Raw genomic sequence first — 21,906 nt, 5'->3', positions numbered from 1 at the left:
TGCATTAATACGTTCACGGTGAGACGGCCTTCCTCTAAATTCAATACACGATTAAACTAAACTAATATATTTACAGTTATTATATACGAGTTAAAAACAAACTTGCATGAAAGCAAAACGTATTGCACATTTAAATCTTCTGCTTTAATACTTTCACGGTGAGACGGCCTTCCTCTAAATTCAATACACGGTAAAACTAAACTAATATATATTTACAGTTATTATTATATACGAGTTAAATACAAACTTGCATGAAAGTAAAACGTATTGCACATTTAAATCTTCTGCATTAACACGTTCACGGTGAGACGGCCTTCCTCTAAATTCAATACACGATTAAACTAAACTAATATATATTTACAGTTATTATTATATACGAGTTAAAAACAAACTTGCATGAAAGTAAAACGTATTGCACATTTAAATCTTCTGCATTAATACTTTCACGGTGAGACGGCCTTCCTCTAAATTCAATACACGGTAAAACTAAACTAATATATATTTACAGTTATTATTATATACGAGTTAAAAACATCCTTAGCTATTTCATTAACAGTAAGTCAAGAGAAAGGAGGGGGGGGGGGTGTTTGTGTGTGTGGTGTGTTATTGGTGGGTGATGGTTGGGTGGTGTGTGTGTGCATAGGTGGTGGGTGCGTGATGTGTGTAGGTGGGTGGTGTGTGTGGGTGGTGTGTGTGTGGGTGAATGGGGTGTGTGTGGGTGGGTGGGGTATGTCTGTGTGAGGTGTGTGTGTGGTGTGTGTTGTGGGTGGGTGGTGGGTGGGGTGTGTGTGGGGTATGTCTGTGTGAGGTGTGTGTGGGTGGATGGGGTGTGTGGGTGGGTGGGGTGTGTGTGTGGGGTGTGTGCAGGTGGGGTGGTGGGGGGTTGCAGGATGTCTTGGGGTCTGGGGTCTCTGCCTCTTCCATTCCAGGTGTCGACATCCCCCGGTGACGTCACCTGTTCCGGGCACAAACCCAGGGGAAGCATTGGGGTCATCAAGGGACAGAGCACTCAAGACACACAGCAGCAGGTCTCCAGTCGTGTCTCAAGATGCTGCATGACATCGTGCGACAAGGGAGTGGAACACCAACGAGAGAAGCAGCCAGCTGGATGCAGTGCAATACAAATTTGGATTTATCTTCTCCATGTAAAATTGGTGGGAAAGATATTTTGCGGTGACGTAATGTTCACATACATTTCCTCGGGATGATCATGTATTTTTAAGCTATGTTAATGAAAGATTCTGATTATTATGAAATAAATAGCTTACACCAAAACAGAACTCTTAGACAAAATAATCCTTTTCTTTTCCAATACAGATCTTTGGTCTTTTCTTAAATTGAACATTTATCTTGTTGATTGTACTTTAGCTGAAAGATTTGCATGCATTACGCGAGAGCTGAGCTTCTGTTAAAGATCTCAAAATAAGAGCTGAGTTATTGTTAACACTTATTTTTGAATGTAATCTCTTACGTAACATTATTTAATGCTTGTTTTTCAACATTCCGGTTTCCTGAAATCCAAATAAATTGGAATTTTTGCCCACGTGACAACATCGTTTGATTGGCTGTCAGTAGAGGGAAAAGCTGAAAATTGTCAGATACCTCGACGATCTGACCCAAAGTAACGAATAATGAATCTAAGATTGGTCGTGAAAGCCGAGATATAATACTTTTTTACCTTTTAACGTGCACAGTGCTCACTCACTCTTACAACGCGAGAAACCACAGAACCACAATTGTCCAAGCTCTGAGGTCCTCTATACGTCAAGGTGTTATCGGCCAAATAATGAGTGGCTTTAAAATGTCGAAGGAAACTGGGGATCCGGAAAAAAAAACCCCACGCATGCGAGGCGAAAACCACTCAATCCCATCCAGACGGAACAGGTGGAGTCCACATTTTTGTTGTGCTGCCTTCTCCTGGCAAGCCAGGATACGGGTGCCCACGGAAAGGGAGCGACCCACCAAACCCTTACCTCCACTGTACTGGAGTGGTGGGGTGCGCCAACGATGGGGCCTTTATTCTTCCGCATTGCAGCAGCAATGCTTCCGGACAAATCTAAGAAATGTCCGGAGTCGCTGCCGCACACGGGCAAATCTCCGCCCAGGCCCCCTCGATGCCTTCGCTCCGGTGTTGGCGACAGCTTCACTTATCGCTTGATGGCTGCGTTGGTATTCCAGGGCAGTGTAGAAACTGGCGTTCGAGCTGAAAGAGAGTTGCAAGGGCCACTGTTATGCCTCTGTCTGCCTTTCTTTATTTGTGCTGAAACTTTCCTACTGCAATACAATTCCATTATCTATCCTACTGCTACTCCCTGGCCCTGCCCCCCAGCCACAACCAGGTCTACCCCTATCAGAATATGTTCAGAATCAGAATATTTATTTAGACTGTAGGAATATTATGACCTTTAAAGCTCTTTTTTTTACAGATGTCAAGTAGATCACTGCCCCTACACCTATCACTACCCAAACCCTTCTGAAGATAAGAAAAGCCAAAGCATTTTCACACTCAAACGAGCAAGCAGAGTGGTGGGAATTCCACATTCCCATGGCAGGGGCCAATCTATAAATGAAAACCAATGTTAGAATGATGTCCAGTACTGCTGGACATCATACTGGACATCCGTGAAAAAGAGCTTCATAGCTCATCAAATTCCTCCAGTATAAATAAATATTCTGATTCTTTTCTAGAGTTATAGGCAGAGGAGAAGAGGAAGATCTGGAGCCTAGAGTTGAACAAGAGCATGAAGTCGACAATGAAGATGGCTGGGGAAGGACAGTTCCAGACTGCAGAGGAGAAAGAGCAACGTCTCAAAGAGAGCTGCATGCAGAGAGAAAGCATTGAGCAGGGAGAAACATCAAAGTCACTTCATAAGAACCTAACCAACACAAATATTCTTCAAGATGCAACGTGCACGTGGAGACTCACGATTGGCTCTTGGCTGACACAAAATCTTCCTCGAGATCTGACCCAGAATCATTCGTCCAGCTCTGCTCGCATTGGCTCACACGATCCACCTCCACGATCTCGTCCATTTTAATCGATGCGTCCACAGCATCCGGTTCATTGTGACTAGCATGGCTTTTGTCCTTGGTGTCGTCCTGAAGCCACCTGTGGTTCAAAGCTTCCTCAGGCGTGAGCCGGCGAGCGGGATCCCACCTGCCAAGATATGAACGGTGAATCGTCAGGGTCCACTTACCGTCTACATTTCTTCTAATAATGGGGTGGAGGTGTGGCACATGCAATTATTTACCTTCATTATGCAAACGAATACAAGAAGGCACAAGGCATGAAATATTGCCCTGTTATGACACAAAGCCACTCCCTGTCAGTAAAACATCACTCCTAGTAATGTGCACTCTGTTTACGAGAGTGCTGATGGTGAACACGAAAATAATGATGAATTAAGATCATATGTAGACAGTACAGGTATATCTTACTCAAGGCATCCTTGAACAAAATCGATTAACTCTCTGTTCGTAGTCCGAAGCTTTTCCTTAAGAGAGGTGGTGCTTGGAACGACCTTCCTGCCGTTCACCCTGTGGCACCCTGTCTTGTCTGTGTTGGAGAGAAAATGAGTGAAACGGGTTTCCGAGGATTACGAACAAGGTACATTACGGCAATGCTTGCCTGGATAATTGTGACAACAGAAGTAGCAACCTCCCCTCCACTTACCGGTGTCAATGTACATTTCGGTCGCAGCATCAATCATGGACCTTGGTGGGAGACCAAAAATCTGTGCACAGGTCACAGTGAAATTAATATACATGGGTTAGGTCATTGGACTGTGTGTATCGTAAACATACATACAGTAGACTTCCTCAAATGTAAATGTCTCTAAAACTGAAACGTTTATTCACAAGGACTGCACATGCTTTTACAACATTACCATATATTTTAATTATTGGGTACTTAATGAACAAATATTGCCCATTAAAGTTACTTCATGAACCTCAGGGATGAACAATGAACCCGAAGAATGGAAAGGGTAATAGTCTGTCGCTCTGAGTGATGATTATCAACAAGGCCAAATCACATCATACGTGCCCAACTATTGTCTGATCACATTAAAGATATGACTATTCTCTATGTACATACTGGCAGCAGAGCAACATTTGTTCCCATGGAATGAGGCCAAAAGTATAATTGCTCCACAGATTGCAATCCACGGCAGTCTCCTCTATGGTTGTTAGCGACTAATGGACCATCACTCGGCATTAGCATTGTGAGCCGGCTCAGCTAAAACTAAGCCATGGGCTCTGCTGTTGGTTGCAATTCAAATTCATAAATAATGAGATTATATTTTAGCATATTTCAGGTACCGTGATCATTTGGGCAAGATAATCTCCAGTGGTCCGTAAGAGAGGGTAGCCAGAAGAGAGCTCAGCAATTACGCAGCCCAGGGACCACATGTCCACTGCGCAGGTGAGTTGGAGGCCCAGGAACATCTCTGGAGCCATGTATTTCCACGTTCCGAAAGATCCGAAAACTGCGCACCACACACACATGGACAGCACCGATTGAGCGAGAAGGTCATGCACGTTATTTGTCCACTTAGATTTTTGAGTGCACACAGATTAAAACATTTACATTTTGTAGGATGGTAAAATTGGTCATTCTATCCAGCAGATGAATGTGGATCTTTCTAAAACTGGCTCAGAACTGGAAAAGTGTGAGCGGCACTCCAAGAGACGTTTTGACATTGGTAAAAACGTTGTTTGCAAACACCTATTAATGCCTGTATGACCTGATAGGGTCTCTATGGCTGAGAATAATAACTGAGTCACTGAGAATGTAGTGCATTGTAAAGCTGCTCACCATGCCACGTTTCCAAACGCACACACATAAGAATAACAGGCGCCATTCGCCACTAGGTAGCAGTGACGTCACCACGGGACCTGTGCCAGGCCAGGTGCACTTTGAGGCCACGTGAAATGTCAAAGTCTCACTGACATATCACGAAAGATATCTAGGTGCCATGGGTTGTCGAACTGAGATGACTGGCATATGCACCAACTATGCCCCCTCTGTGTCAACACACATATAAGACAAAGATCCCCCGTATAGCCTTAACAGACTGTTGGGGCAAGTGCTGTTAGCGAGCACCTATGAAGGCCGGCACGGCACACGAGGTGGTGGGGGGCCAGCAGCACGCCCGGCTGCTTTTGTCTCCCTAGTGGCGATGTTTACACACCGCACGAGGCGCTCATTTGGGGCTGAGTCGACCTCGGGGAGTCCCAGGACCGGTTCAGATAATCGTCACTGGTGTCGGCCGTGAGCGGGAATCGAACTCGGGGCGGCCGGGTAGGTAGCGCAGCGTAGCGCTAACCGCTGCACCGCGCTAACTGCTGCACTAGCGCTCCCCACTCGTATATTCACAAAGATTCACAAAGACGCACAGACACACACACCCTCACACGAAAAAACACAAGCAAAACTACTCACTTGGTTTCGTCATTTTGATGCTCGCGCCAAAATCAATGATCCTGATGTTGCCGGTTGCGTGGTCTTTGACCATGGTGTTTTCCTAGGAAAAATAACAGGGGATAAAAGTGGTTAATGTTCAAAAGTGCTCATGGCATGGATGGCCGGCGTGAACTCACCTCTGATTAATCAACACGTATAATTGTGCACTCTGCTAATTGCTACGGAGAGACGGGTACATTTTCGTCATTATATGAGAAGGCAATGATGACTAGGGATAAGACCCCGAGCCCCACGTGCACTGTAGAGTGTACATTAGCTCCAATAATATGTAACTGTTACAATCATATTACTTTACTGTTAATCGAATGACAGGAACTCGGTAATGTTAATTGACGTTTGATTTATTGGTGGTAATGAAGATATTCACAATTAAGATTATGATATCAAAGTTGATTTCTATATTTAAAATACTTGGGTCTAGAAAATTAATAACACTGGTGCTCAATCCCTATTAACAGAGATATTTAGCAGCGGTGTTGTGAGGTGGAGGGTGTGCCTCGTCACTATTGCAGGTGTGAAGATGTTCAATTATTTTTTCCAGTTGTTTTTGTTAATTTTCAGTTTTTGCGCGGGAAATCTAATAATAATAAGATGGCGACGGCCTCGTGGTTAGTCATTTTATTAACTTGTTTATTTTGATCAATTCAACTCGAATCAATAGATATAACGGATTTAAAGTTTTCGTGACTGCAAGGATTCATCTTCTTTGGTTCTTTCGGTAAAGTCACGTAGAATGAGAATAAAATAATAAATTGATAAAATAAAATAACACAATAAAATTCTCACGACGTTTCGGCCACAACACAAGCGGCCTTCATCAGGTGAAGGGACGAGACTGTCTGGAGGACAGCGCTGGAGCGAACACAGCCAAGCTCAGACCGCGACCTTTAAGCTGTGTGAGAAGAAACAGAGCGCCTTCTATGACCAGTCACAAGCTAATCCCTCAGTTATTTCAATGCTAAATTCTCCTGTTTCATTTGTACTAGGTACCTCTGTGGATGTGTAGGCTTTGACTTTAACATAGCCATTTCTGTGACCAGTCACAAGCTAATCACTCAGCTATTGCAATGCTAAATTCTATGCTAATTCCTTTGTCAAGGCGCTCTGTTTCTTCTCACACAGCTTTAAGGTCGCGGTCTGAGCTTGGCTGTGTTCGCTCCAGCGCTGTCCTCCAGACAGTCTCATCCCTTCACCTGATGAAGGTCACTTGTGTTGTGGCCGAAACGTCGTGAGAATTTTATTGTGTTATTTTATTTTATCAATTTATTATTTTATTCTCATTCTACGTGACTTTACCGAAAGAACCAAAGAAGGTATAACGGAGTTGAAAGATGATTAGAGCATTTTGGTGATGAAAATAGAAGTAGCTTTTTTGTGAAAGTTGATCACATTTTGGTGTTATTGTACTCGTTGGTTCTATTCGGTAAAGTCACGTAAAAGTATAAAACAACAAAAAATAAAAAAATCACGACGTTTCGGCCACAACACAAGTGGCCTTCATCAGGTGAAGGGACCAGACTGTGTCGAGGACAACGTTAGTCCCTTCACCTGATGAAGGCCACTTGTGTTGTGGCCGAAACGTCGTTAATTTTTTATTTTTTAATTATTTTTTGTTGTTTTATACTTTTACGTGACTTTACCGAATAGAACCAAAGAGTATGGATCCTTGCAGTCACGAAAGCTTCAAATCTAGAATTGGTGTTATTGTGTTACATTGTGCGGTTCATTGCGAATGCACAAAATGGCCACGTTGTAGCAGCCATTTAATATTGACTTAATTTGGTAAACAGAATCGGCGTTACTGCAGAGGTTATATTCCTGATTAATAGTTGTTTTTATATATTTATTGTCAGTAAAATTTGATTTGCCTAATTTGCATGTCAATATAATTCCATATTAAATATGTATTTATTATTAATAACTATATAAGTACACCTTCTTTGGTTCTTTCGGTAAAGTCACGTAGAATGAGAATAAAATAATAAATTGATAAAATAAAATAACACAATAATATTCTCACGACGTTTCGGCCACAACACAAGCGGCCTTCATCAGGTGAAGGGAGCGAGACTGTCTGGTAGGACAGCGCTGGAGTGAGAGAGCCACGTTCAGATCACGGCTTTTAAGCTGTGTGAGAGGAACAAAGAGCCTTGACGAAGGAATTAGCATAAAATTTAGCATTGAAAAGGCTGAATGATTAGCTTGTGACTGGTCACAGAAATAGCTATGTTAAAAGTTAAAGCCTACACATCCGCAGAGGCACCCATTGTTAAAAGGAATTAGCATAGAATTTAGCATTGAAATAGCTAAATTAAGGCATTCGCTTGTAACTGCTACAGAAATAGTTACGTTGAAGTCAGAGCATACACATTCACCGAGGCACTTAGTACAAATCAAAACAGGAGAATTTAGCATTGAAATAACTAGGCAAATTTAGCATTGAAATAACTGGGTGATTTGCTAGTGACTGGTCACAGAAATGACTACAAATCTGAGCTATTCACAGTACTATATAGTGAACCAATAAAAACTAAAATATAAATTACCTTCATGTTATCAATAAACTCTATATTCTCCAATCAGCTAAGCTACCAACCATAAGTCGTTATATATCACAATGCTATATGGCGAAAAAATGGGTGGATTCTTACCCTCAAATTTCCGTACCACGGATAGCTACGGGCCCCGTTCAGACGGACGAGTTCGTCCATGGTCGGAACAGAGGAGGGGGAGAGAGACAGCTGCGAAGCCCTAGTATACTCCATGTTGTAAACCATACCATTAACCGTGGTGTGAGAGGTATTAAGAGGCAATGCTGGCGAAAGAGCTGCGGTCTGAAGGTCATCGTAAAATTACAATTAATTAAGAACAGAAATGATTTAACACATCTTTCCAGTGGTTACTGAGCCTGAATCCATCTTCTCGGTTGAAATTGTCTCTGTGCTTGTATATGTGAATGGCCTCATGAACGAATCTCTCATGGTAGCCAGTTGGTTTGCAAAGAACCTCCGTCTTGGAGAAGTCAATGTCATGTGAACCCACTGAATTGTAACAGTGATCTGCCACGGCAGAGGAGTTAACAGTGATCTGCCACGGCAGAGGAGTTAAGACGAACTCCTCTGCCGTGGCAGATCACTGTTACAATTCAGTGGGCTCACATGACATTGACTTCTCCAAGACGGAGGTTCTTTGCAAACCAACTGGCTACCATGAGAGATTCGTTCATGAGGCCATTCACATATACAAGCACAGAGACAATTTCAACCGAGAAGATGGATTCAGGCTCAGTAACCACTGGAAAGATGTGTTAAATCATTTCTGTTCCTAATTAATTGTAATTTTACGATGACCTTCAGACCGCAGCTCTTTCGCCAGCATTGCCTCTTAATACCTCTCACACCACGGTTAATGGTATGGTTTACAACATGGAGTATACTAGGGCTTCGCAGCTGTCTCTCTCCCCCTCCTCTGTTCCGACCATGGACGAACTCGTCCGTCTGAACGGGGCCCGTAGCTATCCGTGGTACGGAAATTTGAGGGTAAGAATCCACCCATTTTTTCGCCATATAGCATTGTGATATATAACGACTTATGGTTGGTAGCTTAGCTGATTGGAGAATATAGAGTTTATTGATAACATGAAGGTAATTTATATTTTAGTTTTTATTGGTTCACTATATAGTACTGTGAATAGCTCAGATTTGTAGTCATTTCTGTGACCAGTCACTAGCAAATCACCCAGTTATTTCAATGCTAAATTTGCCTAGTTATTTCAATGCTAAATTCTCCTGTTTTGATTTGTACTAAGTGCCTCGGTGAATGTGTATGCTCTGACTTCAACGTAACTATTTCTGTAGCAGTTACAAGCGAATGCCTTAATTTAGCTATTTCAATGCTAAATTCTATGCTAATTCCTTTTAACAATGGGTGCCTCTGCGGATGTGTAGGCTTTAACTTTTAACATAGCTATTTCTGTGACCAGTCACAAGCTAATCATTCAGCCTTTTCAATGCTAAATTTTATGCTAATTCCTTCGTCAAGGCTCTTTGTTCCTCTCACACAGCTTAAAAGCCGTGATCTGAACGTGGCTCTCTCACTCCAGCGCTGTCCTACCAGACAGTCTCGCTCCCTTCACCTGATGAAGGCCGCTTGTGTTGTGGCCGAAACGTCGTGAGAATATTATTGTGTTATTTTATTTTATCAATTTATTATTTTATTCTCATTCTACGTGACTTTACCGAAAGAATCAAAGAAGATGAATCATTGCAGTCACGAAAGCTTTAAATCGATATATAAGTACACATTGTTTCGTTTATGCAGTGTTATCAGGGACTGTGGGAAGTTTAGGAGGCATTAAAGATGTTTTGGGGCAGATGCTTCTTTTTAAATATTAAAGATGTTTTGGGGCAGATGCTTCTTGTTAAATGTTAAAGAATATAATGTTAAATGTTATTCGACATGATAAGTGGCTGCTACCATAATTGAGATTTGGGAAGACTCCATGCTGAGAGATTGAGCTGTGGTCTTGTGACGTGGAGTCGCTCACTTCTCAGGAGGACGGAACACAGCGTGGATTATCTGCTCGTGTTCTACAAACTGTACCACTTGAATCACTGTCTATTTAGCCGACCTGTCCCCCTCGTTAGGATAAGTTACAGGTGCTTCTCTCCTTTTCCTCGTGTCAGAAACTTGTCTAACATTGCCAATTGTAATTATCGCTTTTGAGTGTTGTGATTGTGGCCAATGTAAATTAGAATCTCTTCAAATAAACTGCAGAGTGTACTCTAGAGCAAGAAGAGATTAGACGATGTCCTGGATTGAAACAAGTGTCGATTACTTTTTATACATTTATCGAAACAATAGCATTATTGTTGTGCAATTCGGTATGAGGTGCAGGGTGTTTGGTTTTCAATTTTTTGAGTTACGAGAGAGGTCTTATTTTAGATTTGAAGCTTTCGTGACTGCAAGGATCCATACTCTTTGGTTCTATTCGGTAAAGTCACGTGACTTTACCGAATAGAACCAAAGAGTATAGGTCTGATTTTGCCACAGTTGCCTCAAGGCAAAACATATCCATGAATGACGGCAGTATGCTATTGTATTTACTTACCATCTTCAGGTCGCCATAAATGATGGCCTCCTTCTTAAGTTTTGCAAGGGCCCTCAACATGGATCTTGCATAGAGCCTGATTGTTGACGGTGCAAAGATCGTGGAGTTGCCATGGAATTGATCAAAGAGGTCGATGCTGCAAGACAAGATATCGTCAATGGTTAGTCCACCTTCGACTATCTTGGTCAATGCTTAGGATCGCTTCATGAACTGGAGGAATCATGCTTTACAATAGATTAGGAGTTTTATCATGTAAAACCAAATTCAAATTTCTCCCAGGTGAATGATGATGAAACATGACCTGCATATTGGGTTTGAGAAATATAATAACATCAACTTATAACATGCACAGTAATCACTTCACTGCAATATAAAGAGAACATTACTCAGACGTACGAGGAACCACAAACAGCAAGTCAACCAAAGTCATGAGCAGGCGCCAAAAGATGCCTAAGCTCTGCGGTCTTGTACATATAAAGGTATTTTCTAAAAAAAAAAAATGAGCGTTTACATGTTGGAAGAAAGCGGAGCACCCAGACAAAAACCCACACTTGCGAGGGGGCAATACTGTATCCCGTACAGATGTAACAGGTAGTCTACACTTTTGTTGTACTGCTCTCTACCGACAAGCCAGGGTATGGGCACCTCGACGCCCACGGTAGGGAGTTTCGCAAAATGTGTGACCCACCAAACCCTCGCCTCAGCAGTGCTGGATTACAGGCGGGCACCAAAATCGCCTGGCTCATAGGGCTCGTTATGATAATTTGCTGTTGCATCTGGTTTCATGATAAAGGTAATGGATGAGACAGGACGTTGCGGTAGGTAACAATGTTATTTACAGATAACGAGAAACATTGTTTACTGTATTTGTAATTATTATGAAGTGCTATGTTTTAATGTGCTGTACAATGTAAAATGGTGGTAACCACTCAGCTCATATGTATTAAGTAAGGTGGGAGAGCATCGTTGCATCATAAACAGTTACGTGCCACGTTAAGGAGACACCCGTGTCCCTTTCATATTTTAAAAACTACCAATAAAGCCTTAACATGAAAGGGCTGGTACAAGCCGATGGGTGGTGACATGGCCTAATGGCAGCATGATCCCCGCCTTTCGTCGAGGTTCATGGTTCGAATCCAGCAGCCTCCCTGATTAATGCAGCTGTAATAATACCACACACCGCGTCTGTCTCACAGCCGATGTTAAAAATTCGAAAATTACCCGAAAAATTAATTTATTGCCGTTGTACAACTTAGGAATCATCGCCCCCCTACTGGCAATCTAATGCCCCAGGTCACTGTTGCAAATGAGACTCATCCTGGTCTCTTGAGTTCTCACCTGGTCAAACAACATTTTTTTAAATCTGAATTTCATCAAATGTTACCTGCACGTTTTAAAAAAATGCTTGAGATAAACACGATGTTGGCGCACAGATGTGATTTTTTTACTTACGTCATGAGCTCCATAACGAAGCCGGGATGCTTTCTGAACATAAGATGCCCGATAAATCTAATAATGTAGTTATTTTCATTGTCCTTGGACTGCAACGCTTTCATGATATGCGCCTCCCTTCTGCATTTCTGAAGGTCGTTTCTGTGGAGGGAATGCATCGGTGAGTCTCACCCCACTCTTAAGCCTTGCATATTTTTATGCATTATCACGCACATGGGATGGCGCGGTCAACAGAGCTCCAGAGTCATGACTGTGAGCGCTTCATCCCGGTCAACGTCAACGTCGTCCCTGCCCGGTCGACGTGATCAGCGGCCAACTGGGGAGGCTGCACCAATCGGTTGGGAAGTTGTCGATGGTCGTTACCCGAAAGAGGTTACCACATCCCATCTCAGTGCGGTGAAAATGTTCCACCACTGGATTGTGATCACTGTGGTTTTTGAGCTATGTTAAGCGAGTAAGGTATAAAGTGTCCTGCTCCTCCAACCGAAACTGTGGACGATGTTGTGACGCACTGTGGTCTGTGCTCCTTTAATGCGCAATTGCAAAAGTTGAAAAAAAATCTCTCCTGAAGACCCCTCGTGGCTAGCAGACCTCCTTGGCATTGGTATTTAGTGCCTGAACATGTTGCAATATAGAAGAATATAATATAATGGGCAAAAGGGCAGCACTCATCCCCGTTGTTGGTCAGTGGTGTGAACTCCACGTTCACGTGGCAGTAACCTTAAAAAATACATATTGCCTCTTCATGACAAATCAAACATCATTTTGATGGTGTTTGAAGACATTTATGAAATTATAAACTCATACAGAAACAGCTTCTGATGGAGATGGATACATGACCTGGCAGTCGCACGTTCGCCACTCGTTGCAGAGGATCAAGGTTCGAATCAAGCAGCCGCCCTGATTAATACTGCGGGTGTATAACCATAATAATGCATGCTGTCTGCTTCGATGGATGCTAAAGATCACCTGACGTAATTTGCAAGAGTATGCCACTATGTGCTTGGAACTGGGTACAATGTTTGCCAATATGGAAACCTACACCACAAATTCCTCAATTTGTATTGTGCAATCATTGTCCCCCTACTGGCAGACTAATGCTCCAGGTCACTCTTGCAAATGAGACTTATCCTGGTCTCTTCAGATCTCACGAGGTTAAACAAAATACACTTTTAAATTGATTTTTTAAAAGTTATGGCTCTCTTCACAAATTCAGATATATATTTTTAATGTGGTTCATGTCTTTGTTCAAACTTACCTAGAAGTGTGCTCTAGCAGCTTGATGGCCACTTCTCTTTTCGTCTTGTGGTCCAGGCATCGGAGCACCTGACCAAAGGACCCCTTCCCAAGTACATTCAGTACTTGGAAGCGGTACACCAGGTGTTCACCCGTGATCTAGAACAAGATTACACAAGTGTTCAGTACTCAACCAGGGCCGTCTCTAAGTGCTCAAACATTACTCAGCCTAAATACACGGCTCATTCAAGTTCTCATTTCTTAGTCACTGGTTTAGAGAAGTGAAGCACCTTGACACCTCACTTCTCTAAACCAGCTTAAAAGACGCTACGAATCTTAACAACGTTCATTGAAGCTCTGTCGTCCCGACAGGTTTGTTCCTTTCACCTGAAGAAGGCCACTTGTGTTGTGGCCGAAACGTCGTGAGAATTTTATCGTGTTATTTTATTATTTTATTACTTTATTCTCATTCTACTTGACTTTACCGAAAGAACCAAAGAAGATGAATCCTTGCAGTCACGAAAGCTTTAAATCGAAACTCATGAACATGTCTGAGCTTTCCCTGATGTCTCTGCCAAATACATCTTTGCCTCACACTGGAAACCACTAAATCATTCTATGAAAAGTGTGGGTTATAGAATGTCCTTTAACTGTATTTATGATGACAAAGATAGTCACCACATCGCACGCTTTGAGTGCACTTCTGCGGCCGTCTGGAATGCTCTTCCTTCCGATATTAGGCAGCCACTGGAGCGATGCACTGTTAAATCTAGATTTAAAACTCAAGATCACAGGTGTCACTTTTACATAGCCATGTTCATTCAATTCCCACATTCCACCCACACAGTGAGTGGCTTCACTCTGTATGCCCTGCATACTATACTCATAGGCCCATTCTAGGCTATGCCAACCCCACCCACTACTCAGGTAGCCCCACCTTTTGATCGTATCAATGGTTGAGCATTAGGCCAGAAGATTTTAATCGAGATAAATCCACATTTTTTTTGTAGTTGCTTTGTGGCACCAGGAGAGCCTTTCTGAAAATGTCCAAAACTAGGACGTTGAGTAGCTTAACGTTTCAGTGTTCTTCACACAGAAAATCATTAGCAACTTATTAGGTATACACGTGCGTGTAAGGGATGTTGTGGTTTATAGTGGAATGCATGATTTAGTTGCAATGAACATGGCCCATATTGGAGAGTCTTACCGGAATGTAGTGGCCGTCGATGTCATCGTAGCCATCATTGGAAGGGCCATTTCGTTCCGAACGAATCTTGAAATAAAAAACTTCATTGAAACACAATATTTCTTGACGTTCCTGCTCTGTCATTCTGTCTTTGAATTTGTCCAAGACTTCTGCACACGCACACATGCCCAAAGACACACATGGTCATTCATGCACATATACACGTGTGCAACAAACGTAATTACGATCACAAATGAATGAAGCACATCATGTTACACTTAACAAAGAGACTCGATTTGGGCCTCTTGTATGTGTGCTCTTAACGGATTTGTAAAGCCATTTATGGATCGGTCTTCTAGATAGATATGATGTGTGTTTGTTATAGAGGAGTGTGGCAGTAATTCATGTGGTGAATGATGCTGAATTAAGTGGAGTAAAAACCTTGTGGTGTGCAGCTCATGCCTGCCACTGGGAAGACGACTTCATCCGATGGAGTTGCCTGTTTTTGTCACAGAGATGCGCACAGAGAGGCACGCGTGAACATGCGGGCAAGCACACAGACATAGACATGTATACAGACACAGTGGTACACACACAAACACCCACTGAGAGAGTGCTTGTGGAAGGGCCTAAATCGCACAAAGCTCTCAGAGGATTACCCTAGAGAGTATTTTTTAGCCTGCACCGCCGTGATGGCCTCATATATTGGAAAAGGTCAACGCTTTACCTCACTATGCATGATCGACGAGCTGCGGTGAACCCATTTACTGTATACTGTTGGGTGGTATTTAAGAAACTTGCCCCATTGAACTGCCATGCTTGGAGATTAAAGCAGCGACCTCTGGTGTGGAAACCACTACACCAAGCAGCATCCAAGACATAGAGATTCACGAATAATAGTATATTGCACCTCGATGATGTCAAATAATCTGACACTTTGGGAATATTAAACGGTGCCCATATTCCCAGGTTTGTGCCCAATTCCATTAAACATCTTCAACTGCATTATCCATTGATTTCTAATTTACACAAATATGGCAAAAGGGTCAATTGTTGAAGGTATTTTATGAAACTGGTTACAGGTCACGAACCTGACCGCATTCATGAAGTCCAAGTAGAGCACCTGCCAATACGTGTGCTGTGTAATACGCTCGTGTGTCTCCTGGTTGGTTCACGAGTACTAGAGTCCCTTACTGCGAACTGAGCTGACAAGAAATTGCCTTGACTGTGTCGTGAGTTTGCCGTGTGTAAGCGTGTCAGTACCGTTAGGTCAAAGCGGCCCGTTGTGGTACTAGTTATAATAGGCGTTTACTAACAGCACTTACCCTAGAGTCTATAGAGCTTACACGATGTGGGGTGGGGGGGGAACTTTGATTCTTTGCTGTCAGTTGAACTAGTAATAAACCCATTTGGTGGTGAAGTGACCTGAAAGCCTGCACTGTGTGTTGAGCTCATTGGTCAATGGTAATCGTTCTATTTTAGAATGGCAGTGAAACACGTAGTCCACGAATACTCTACGATAAAAAAAGAAATGAGCTTGTCTCTGTATTGTGCAGTCTGCTTATAAGAGTTTGCTGTCAAGAGTAGTTACTGACCTGCTGCACAATTGCAGACTGAACATCGAGTTGATCCATGTCCAAAAGATCGTTCTGGAACACAGCACAAAGATAGCATTAAAACCTAAATAACCTCCTTTAGCACCCTTCATTCGACCAAGCTTAGAGCAGCAAGGGAGATCTCTCCAGCAGGTGTGGCACTCTCCCAGAACTGTCTTCAATAGGGAGTTCAAATCCCCGTTTAAAGATTGAGAACCTTTCATCCTTGAAGAGTTCGTGAAAAAATTAAGTGCCACTTTGTGTTAATCAATTAGTTGTCCGTATATTTAAATATGGGCCTCGCCATAGGAATGTGGAATTTACACCACCTGGAAATCACTACCCATTGCCTGAAGCTTAATAGCTTATTGAGCCCTTTCGCAACCATCACCAACAACATCTACCTAAATCACAATCGCCATTAGCATCACTAGCACCACCACGGAAATTGTCTCTGACATCACCACAATCACCACCAGAAAGCAACTAAACCATCACCCCTATCACTACAATTACAATCTTCACGTAACTATCACTTGCAACACTCAACACGAGCAAAGAGCAGCTCTCCCCACTGCCACCAGCAACCAACTGCAATCAACACGACAAAGATCAATGTACCGTCCTCAACACCATTACCATCACTTACCGTGGATAAATCTCTCGTCGGCAAACTCGTACTCGCACTATTGAACATTCAAAACAGAGTCCTCGTGGCAAGAGCCGTAGCTCGTGCCGCGTGCCGCCTCGAAGTTTAGCGCTATGTTAATCGCATCCGGATAGTGACGTCAGTAGCGACGTCACGGCATCCGGTGCGCGGAGTGTCACGTGGGCGTTCGTGGGGGGTCGCGTGTTGTGTAATACACGTGTTGTGTATTACCACGTGTGTAATACACGTGTTGTGTATTACACAACACGTGTATTACACAACACGTGTTGTGTACAGTATGTTGGACTTCTTTCGCACCGCACGTAGACAGCTGTGCTAATCGGAGGTGCCGATTCGAGCTGCAGTACAGTATAGTACAGCTGTTACCATCAGCCACGATGTAGTTCTCATTACAGTACAGTAGTATAAAGAGCAGGAATAGTTATTTCATTAACTTCACCCCACTTTGCCCCCCCCCGTACCCAATGGATGTTTGGCATCGCGTGACGCCCGTGAGCGATGCCCACAAAGTTGTAACGCCTCTTAAATTTTTATTTAAAGCTTTCGTGACTGCAGGGATTCATATTATTGGTTCTTTCGGTAAAGTCACGTTGAAGGGAAACAATAAAATAATAAAAATATAAAACAATTAAATTCTCACGGCGTTTCGACTGCAACACAAGCAATCATCAGATGTGATAACCACAATACAATTTTAATAACCGCCACTTTTTTCAAATTTTCTTGTTGTGGTTTCACACCTGATGATGATTGCTGCTTGTGTTGCAGTCGAAACGTCGTGAGAATTTTATTGTTTTATATTTTTACTATTTTATTGTTTCCCTTCTACGTGGTGACTTTACCGAAAGAACCAAGAGAAATGTGACGTCACGTCAAAATGCGCAACTTCAAATAAATAAAGACAACACGTTCTACTTTATTAAATAGACTTTTTAATAAATGTTTTCTCCTACAACATCAGAGTGCAGCGCCACATTAAATACGCACTACAATGACAATAGTTTAAAGCGATTTGAAGCATGTTTTATTTATTTATTTTGGGGGGGGCAGAGCTTTGTGACGTCATATTTGAGAGAGGGGGGGTCTGACTTTTTGTGACGCCGTGTGACTATGGGGGTGGGGGTCAAAAATCGCGTGCCGTCTTGTTATTCCACTGCTGGATGAGGGGGTTCGCCACGCAGCCGCAGATTGCGGGTGTATCTTGGGCCACGCATCATCGCCACGCTCGTCGATGTGGGTGGGTGGGTGAAGGCGGAGAAGCATGGAAGTTCAGTTCAACAGTTGTTGTTGCTGTGCTGCACTGGCGGGCTATAACAATGCTGCTGAAATGATGCACTTTACCGATTTAAGGCCGTGAAGATGATGTGTAAGAAATGTCTTTTTAAAATATATGATACGGAGACGGAAATGCGAATGGGGGTATATGGTGTTACTCTTTGTTTTTTTTCTTTGGTAAAGTCACCTATAAATAAGAAATAATAAAATAACATAATAGCGTACGACGTTTCGGTTGCAACATAAGCAGCCATCATCAGATACAGAAGAGCTAAATTTACGAGAGAGGGGAAACATTACCCCAGATGTATATACAGACACCCAAGTAGGGGGGGAACTAACACAGATACAACAGGGGACAGAGAGAGAAGCACACCAAAACAAACAGGGTTTAGCAAAATTTGGAAACCATATAAAGCAACACAGACGGTCGGTCAAAACAATTGACGCATAGTCTGGTTGATTACGCTATTTCAAAGATTGCTAAATTGCAAGTTAAGTATGAAATTTAAAATACAGACTGCACACACACACACATAGACATCCAAGTAGAGCGAACCAGCACAGAGACAAGCACAGAGTGAAGTCGCCTTAAATAGGCAGAGAAGGTAAGGCTGAGAGACAATGGGACAAATTAGCAAGAGGTATGCATGGAGCAAAGGGGACGCGGCAGCACACACTCGGAAACACCAAGGCCCACACACAGGCAGAGACAGCACAGAGACACAAATCCAAGCCAAAACAGAAAGGCAGACACACAAGCAGAGACAACACAAAGACACAGACCTCATACCTCCCCGTAGAGGTGGTTCAGACTTGATTCGAAGCTTTCGTGACTGCAGGAATTACTGCAGTCACGAAAGTATATGGTGTGCTTATTTATTTTGATATTTTATATTCTCCAAGACGACCCGAATTATTTTCGGTTGTACACCGGCAGGAAACAGCTCCACATGTAAAATTTACAAAGGGCTGTAGCATTACACTTACTCATTCATTCTGGCCACAACCTGATACCAACATTGACCGATTAAAAAAACCCCTATATAATCTGTTTAATACGTAGGTTTTCGCGATCAATATTATTCTCAAAAGTTTTTTTGGGTTAGATCACGCAAAAATCAGTGCTGTTAACCCACCAGCACCACCACAGCCAATTAAGACGTTACATACACAAAACGTACCAATGAATTTTACTTCAGCACACCGATGTCGAAGAGTAAACGGACATTTACAACTTTAGTACGATGTTTCAATGGCGATTACAACCGGCTTTATCAGGCGATTTGCCCAAATTGTGAATAAGTCTTCCCGTTTCCAGTCTTAAGTCAGGCACTTCCAAATACGGCCTTCAGCGTTGCCAGCTGTTTGGTCGCGGGCTCTTGCAGCCGTGTGACCTCAAGACACACACACACCTGCGCAAGCACACGGACGAGAAGCCGTATAGCTGCAACGTGTGTGGCCAGACCTTCAGGTCGCTTCCACTTGCTTCAGATGTTGTTTTCCCCGCTTCAAATAAAAGGTGCATCGTGTTGAAAAGTAAAACATTGGACAGAGCCTCTATCGAGCTGCACAGGGCTCGCAAATCAGTTTGGCCACCGATGAGCCAACACGTTTAACGCATATTATAGATGAGCAACAAGTATGACCATTGGACACAGGTAAAGGTGGAAGTTTTAATAGTATTTTCTATAAACTCATTATGCATTTCCATGGAGCATTGTGGATAAAGCAGGATTAACTCAATTGTGTTCACAAGTAAAACGTGTTTCAGTCGATCAGCCTATTAGTTATCCAGAAAAATATTATCAAGCATTTGTTAAAGCAAGCAAACTGGACCAGTTTAAATATTGTGGGTCTCATCAGCAGTTAGGCTGGTTTAAACAAATGCTGCTGAATTACCGGATGTTATTAGCTAAGAGCATTCCAAATAAAAATGGGACCCCGTTTAATGCACAAAATCAAAGCGATACACAAACTCATGCATTGCTGTGGATCATTTTTGGGTAACAGCATATATAATCATAACTCCATTTTTCTTGGTTCTTTCGGTAAAGTCGCGTAGAAGGGAAACAATAAAATAATGAACTCAAGCACGTACACCAAGCTCTTAAGGCTAATGGTTATTCCGATGACACAATCCGCAAAGCTATCACTCCAAACATGAAGAAGGACCCTCTTGAGGAGCCTTTCAAAACCATCACGTTACCCTACATTGTAGGGATCACAAAAAAGTTCTCCAAAATCTTGAATAAACACAAGATCCAGGTCCGATTCAACACATTACATAAAATCCGTGATCTGGTTGCGTCTGTAAAAGATGTGATTCCGGACATACAGTACCCTGGCGTCTACAAACTAAGTTGCCTCTGTGGTAGTACATTGGAGAAACCAAACGGCATGTCTCGGACCGCATTCGTGAACACAAAGCAGACCTGAAACACGGTAGGACCAACACCTCGGCCGTGGCAGATTACTTATAATTCAGTAGGTTCACATGACATTGACTTCTCCTAGACAGAGGTTCTTTGCAAGCCATCTGGCTACCATGAGAGATTCGTTCATGAGGCTATCCACATATACAAACACAGACAATTTCAACCGAGAAGATGGATTCTGGCTTAGCAATCATTGGAAGGATTTGATAAACCATTTTGGGACTTAATTGATTGATCACGCTTACGCTGGCTTTCAGACCGCATCCATTATTTTCGTCTCCCCCCTCCTAGTTTCCGAACATAGATGGACTCATCCATCAGAATAAACTGTCAACTCGCTCTCCGTGGTGCTAACGTTAAAAAACCGCCACTTTTTTTCAAAATTTCTTGTTGTGGTTTTCACACCTGATGATGATTGCTTGTGTTGCAGTCGAAACGTCGTGAGAATTTTATTGTTTTATATTTTTATTATTTTATTGTTTCCCTTCTACGTGACTTTACCGAAAGAACCAAGAATATGAATCCCTGCAGTCACGAAAGCTTTAAATCAAAACATAACTCCATTGTTTCCATGTTAAAATATTCTTCATTTTATATTTTAAAAAGGCCTTAAAACCGAGCTCCATGACACACCAGACAAACATTTTATTGGCCCTGATGTGAAAGAAAGAGGGGTTCATGAAGGGTCAGCATTAGTTAGTCCAAGGAAGGAAAAACACCACTGGTTGGTAACTGAAAGTTAGCTTCTATGAAAGAAGACAACAAGAGAACGTTTAATTCGGCGAGGGGTGGGGGGAAAGGGCAAACGAGCATGGGTGCGGGTGGAAGCACCACGGGTAAATCGTTGTACCAACTAATTCTAGCAGAAAAAAAACAGTAATTAATTCTGTCCATTGTAACAGAGGTGTCCATAGAATTTTCTAAGCACATCCCACCATTGGGACCACCAGCCGAATAGAGCCGTTTTGCAAATCCTTGAACGGTTTGGAAAGTGAAACCTCAACAGAGGATGCGCATTAGGGAACCTGCAAATTATGAATGTTCAGCACAACCAGTGCGATTAATTCACGCCTGTTAAACAAAAATATGGGTCTCCATTGTGTGCCACTGCCTGTAACCCACCAAGAAAAGTTCTGGTTACTTATGACAACTTTGCAGTGCATTTACTTAGCTCAAAATTATTATTCGAAAAAAACATTCATTCATCAAATGTACTTCATACCAAAAAAAATACATACTGCTGCCACAGATGACAAAAGTCAGTCCTATTGAACAATATTTTTTTAAAAACATGTACAGTTTTGCTGTTGCAGCAGCAGAAGATTAGATGCTAGTGACATGAGACCACTGTTAGGAGGGGGGGGGGGGGCATGCTGACAACACACAAACGGACAACGATCACAAACTATGTACAATGCTTACCACCGCTGGGATTCCCAACGGACTATGTAGTGTCACG

General features: G+C 42.6%; 1 protein-coding gene across 1 annotated transcript; it reads right to left on the bottom strand.

Moving 5' to 3' along the window:
* Window positions 1-789: 789 nt before the first annotated feature.
* Window positions 790-16,621, bottom strand: LOC142925543 (dual specificity tyrosine-phosphorylation-regulated kinase 2-like). Its single transcript, XM_076068447.1, has 12 exons — window positions 14,911-16,621; window positions 14,491-14,639; window positions 13,306-13,442; window positions 12,048-12,188; window positions 10,596-10,731; window positions 5,444-5,525; window positions 4,321-4,487; window positions 3,674-3,734; window positions 3,439-3,556; window positions 2,927-3,157; window positions 1,974-2,203; window positions 790-955 (listed from the first exon to the last, which is right to left on the bottom strand). The coding sequence occupies exons 1-11, from the start codon at window positions 14,927-14,929 to the stop codon at window positions 2,017-2,019; spliced, it is 1,428 nt and encodes a 475-aa protein (XP_075924562.1). The 5' UTR covers window positions 14,930-16,621; the 3' UTR covers window positions 790-955; window positions 1,974-2,016.
* Window positions 16,622-21,906: the final 5,285 nt, after the last annotated feature.

This window comes from Petromyzon marinus, chromosome 1, assembly GCF_048934315.1.
Source record: "Petromyzon marinus isolate PM22_M1 ecotype Great Lakes invasive population chromosome 1, UKy_Petmar_22M1.pri1.0, whole genome shotgun sequence".
Lineage (NCBI taxonomy): Eukaryota > Metazoa > Chordata > Hyperoartia > Petromyzontiformes > Petromyzontidae > Petromyzon > Petromyzon marinus.
The sequence above is the reverse complement of the archived record's forward strand: the minus strand, read 5'-3'. Positions and strand labels throughout refer to the sequence as shown.

Bases quoted from the DNA above. Each gene is read 5' to 3' on its own strand.
- LOC142925543 (XM_076068447.1), bottom strand. The intron at 5,526-10,595 runs GTAAGTAAATAC...TATTTTTCCTAG, and splicing joins TTTATGGCGACCTGAAGATG to GAAAACACCATGGTCAAAGA. The intron at 2,204-2,926 runs GTGAGTCTCCAC...ACTCTCTTTCAG, and splicing joins GTGTCAGCCAAGAGCCAATC to CTCGAACGCCAGTTTCTACA.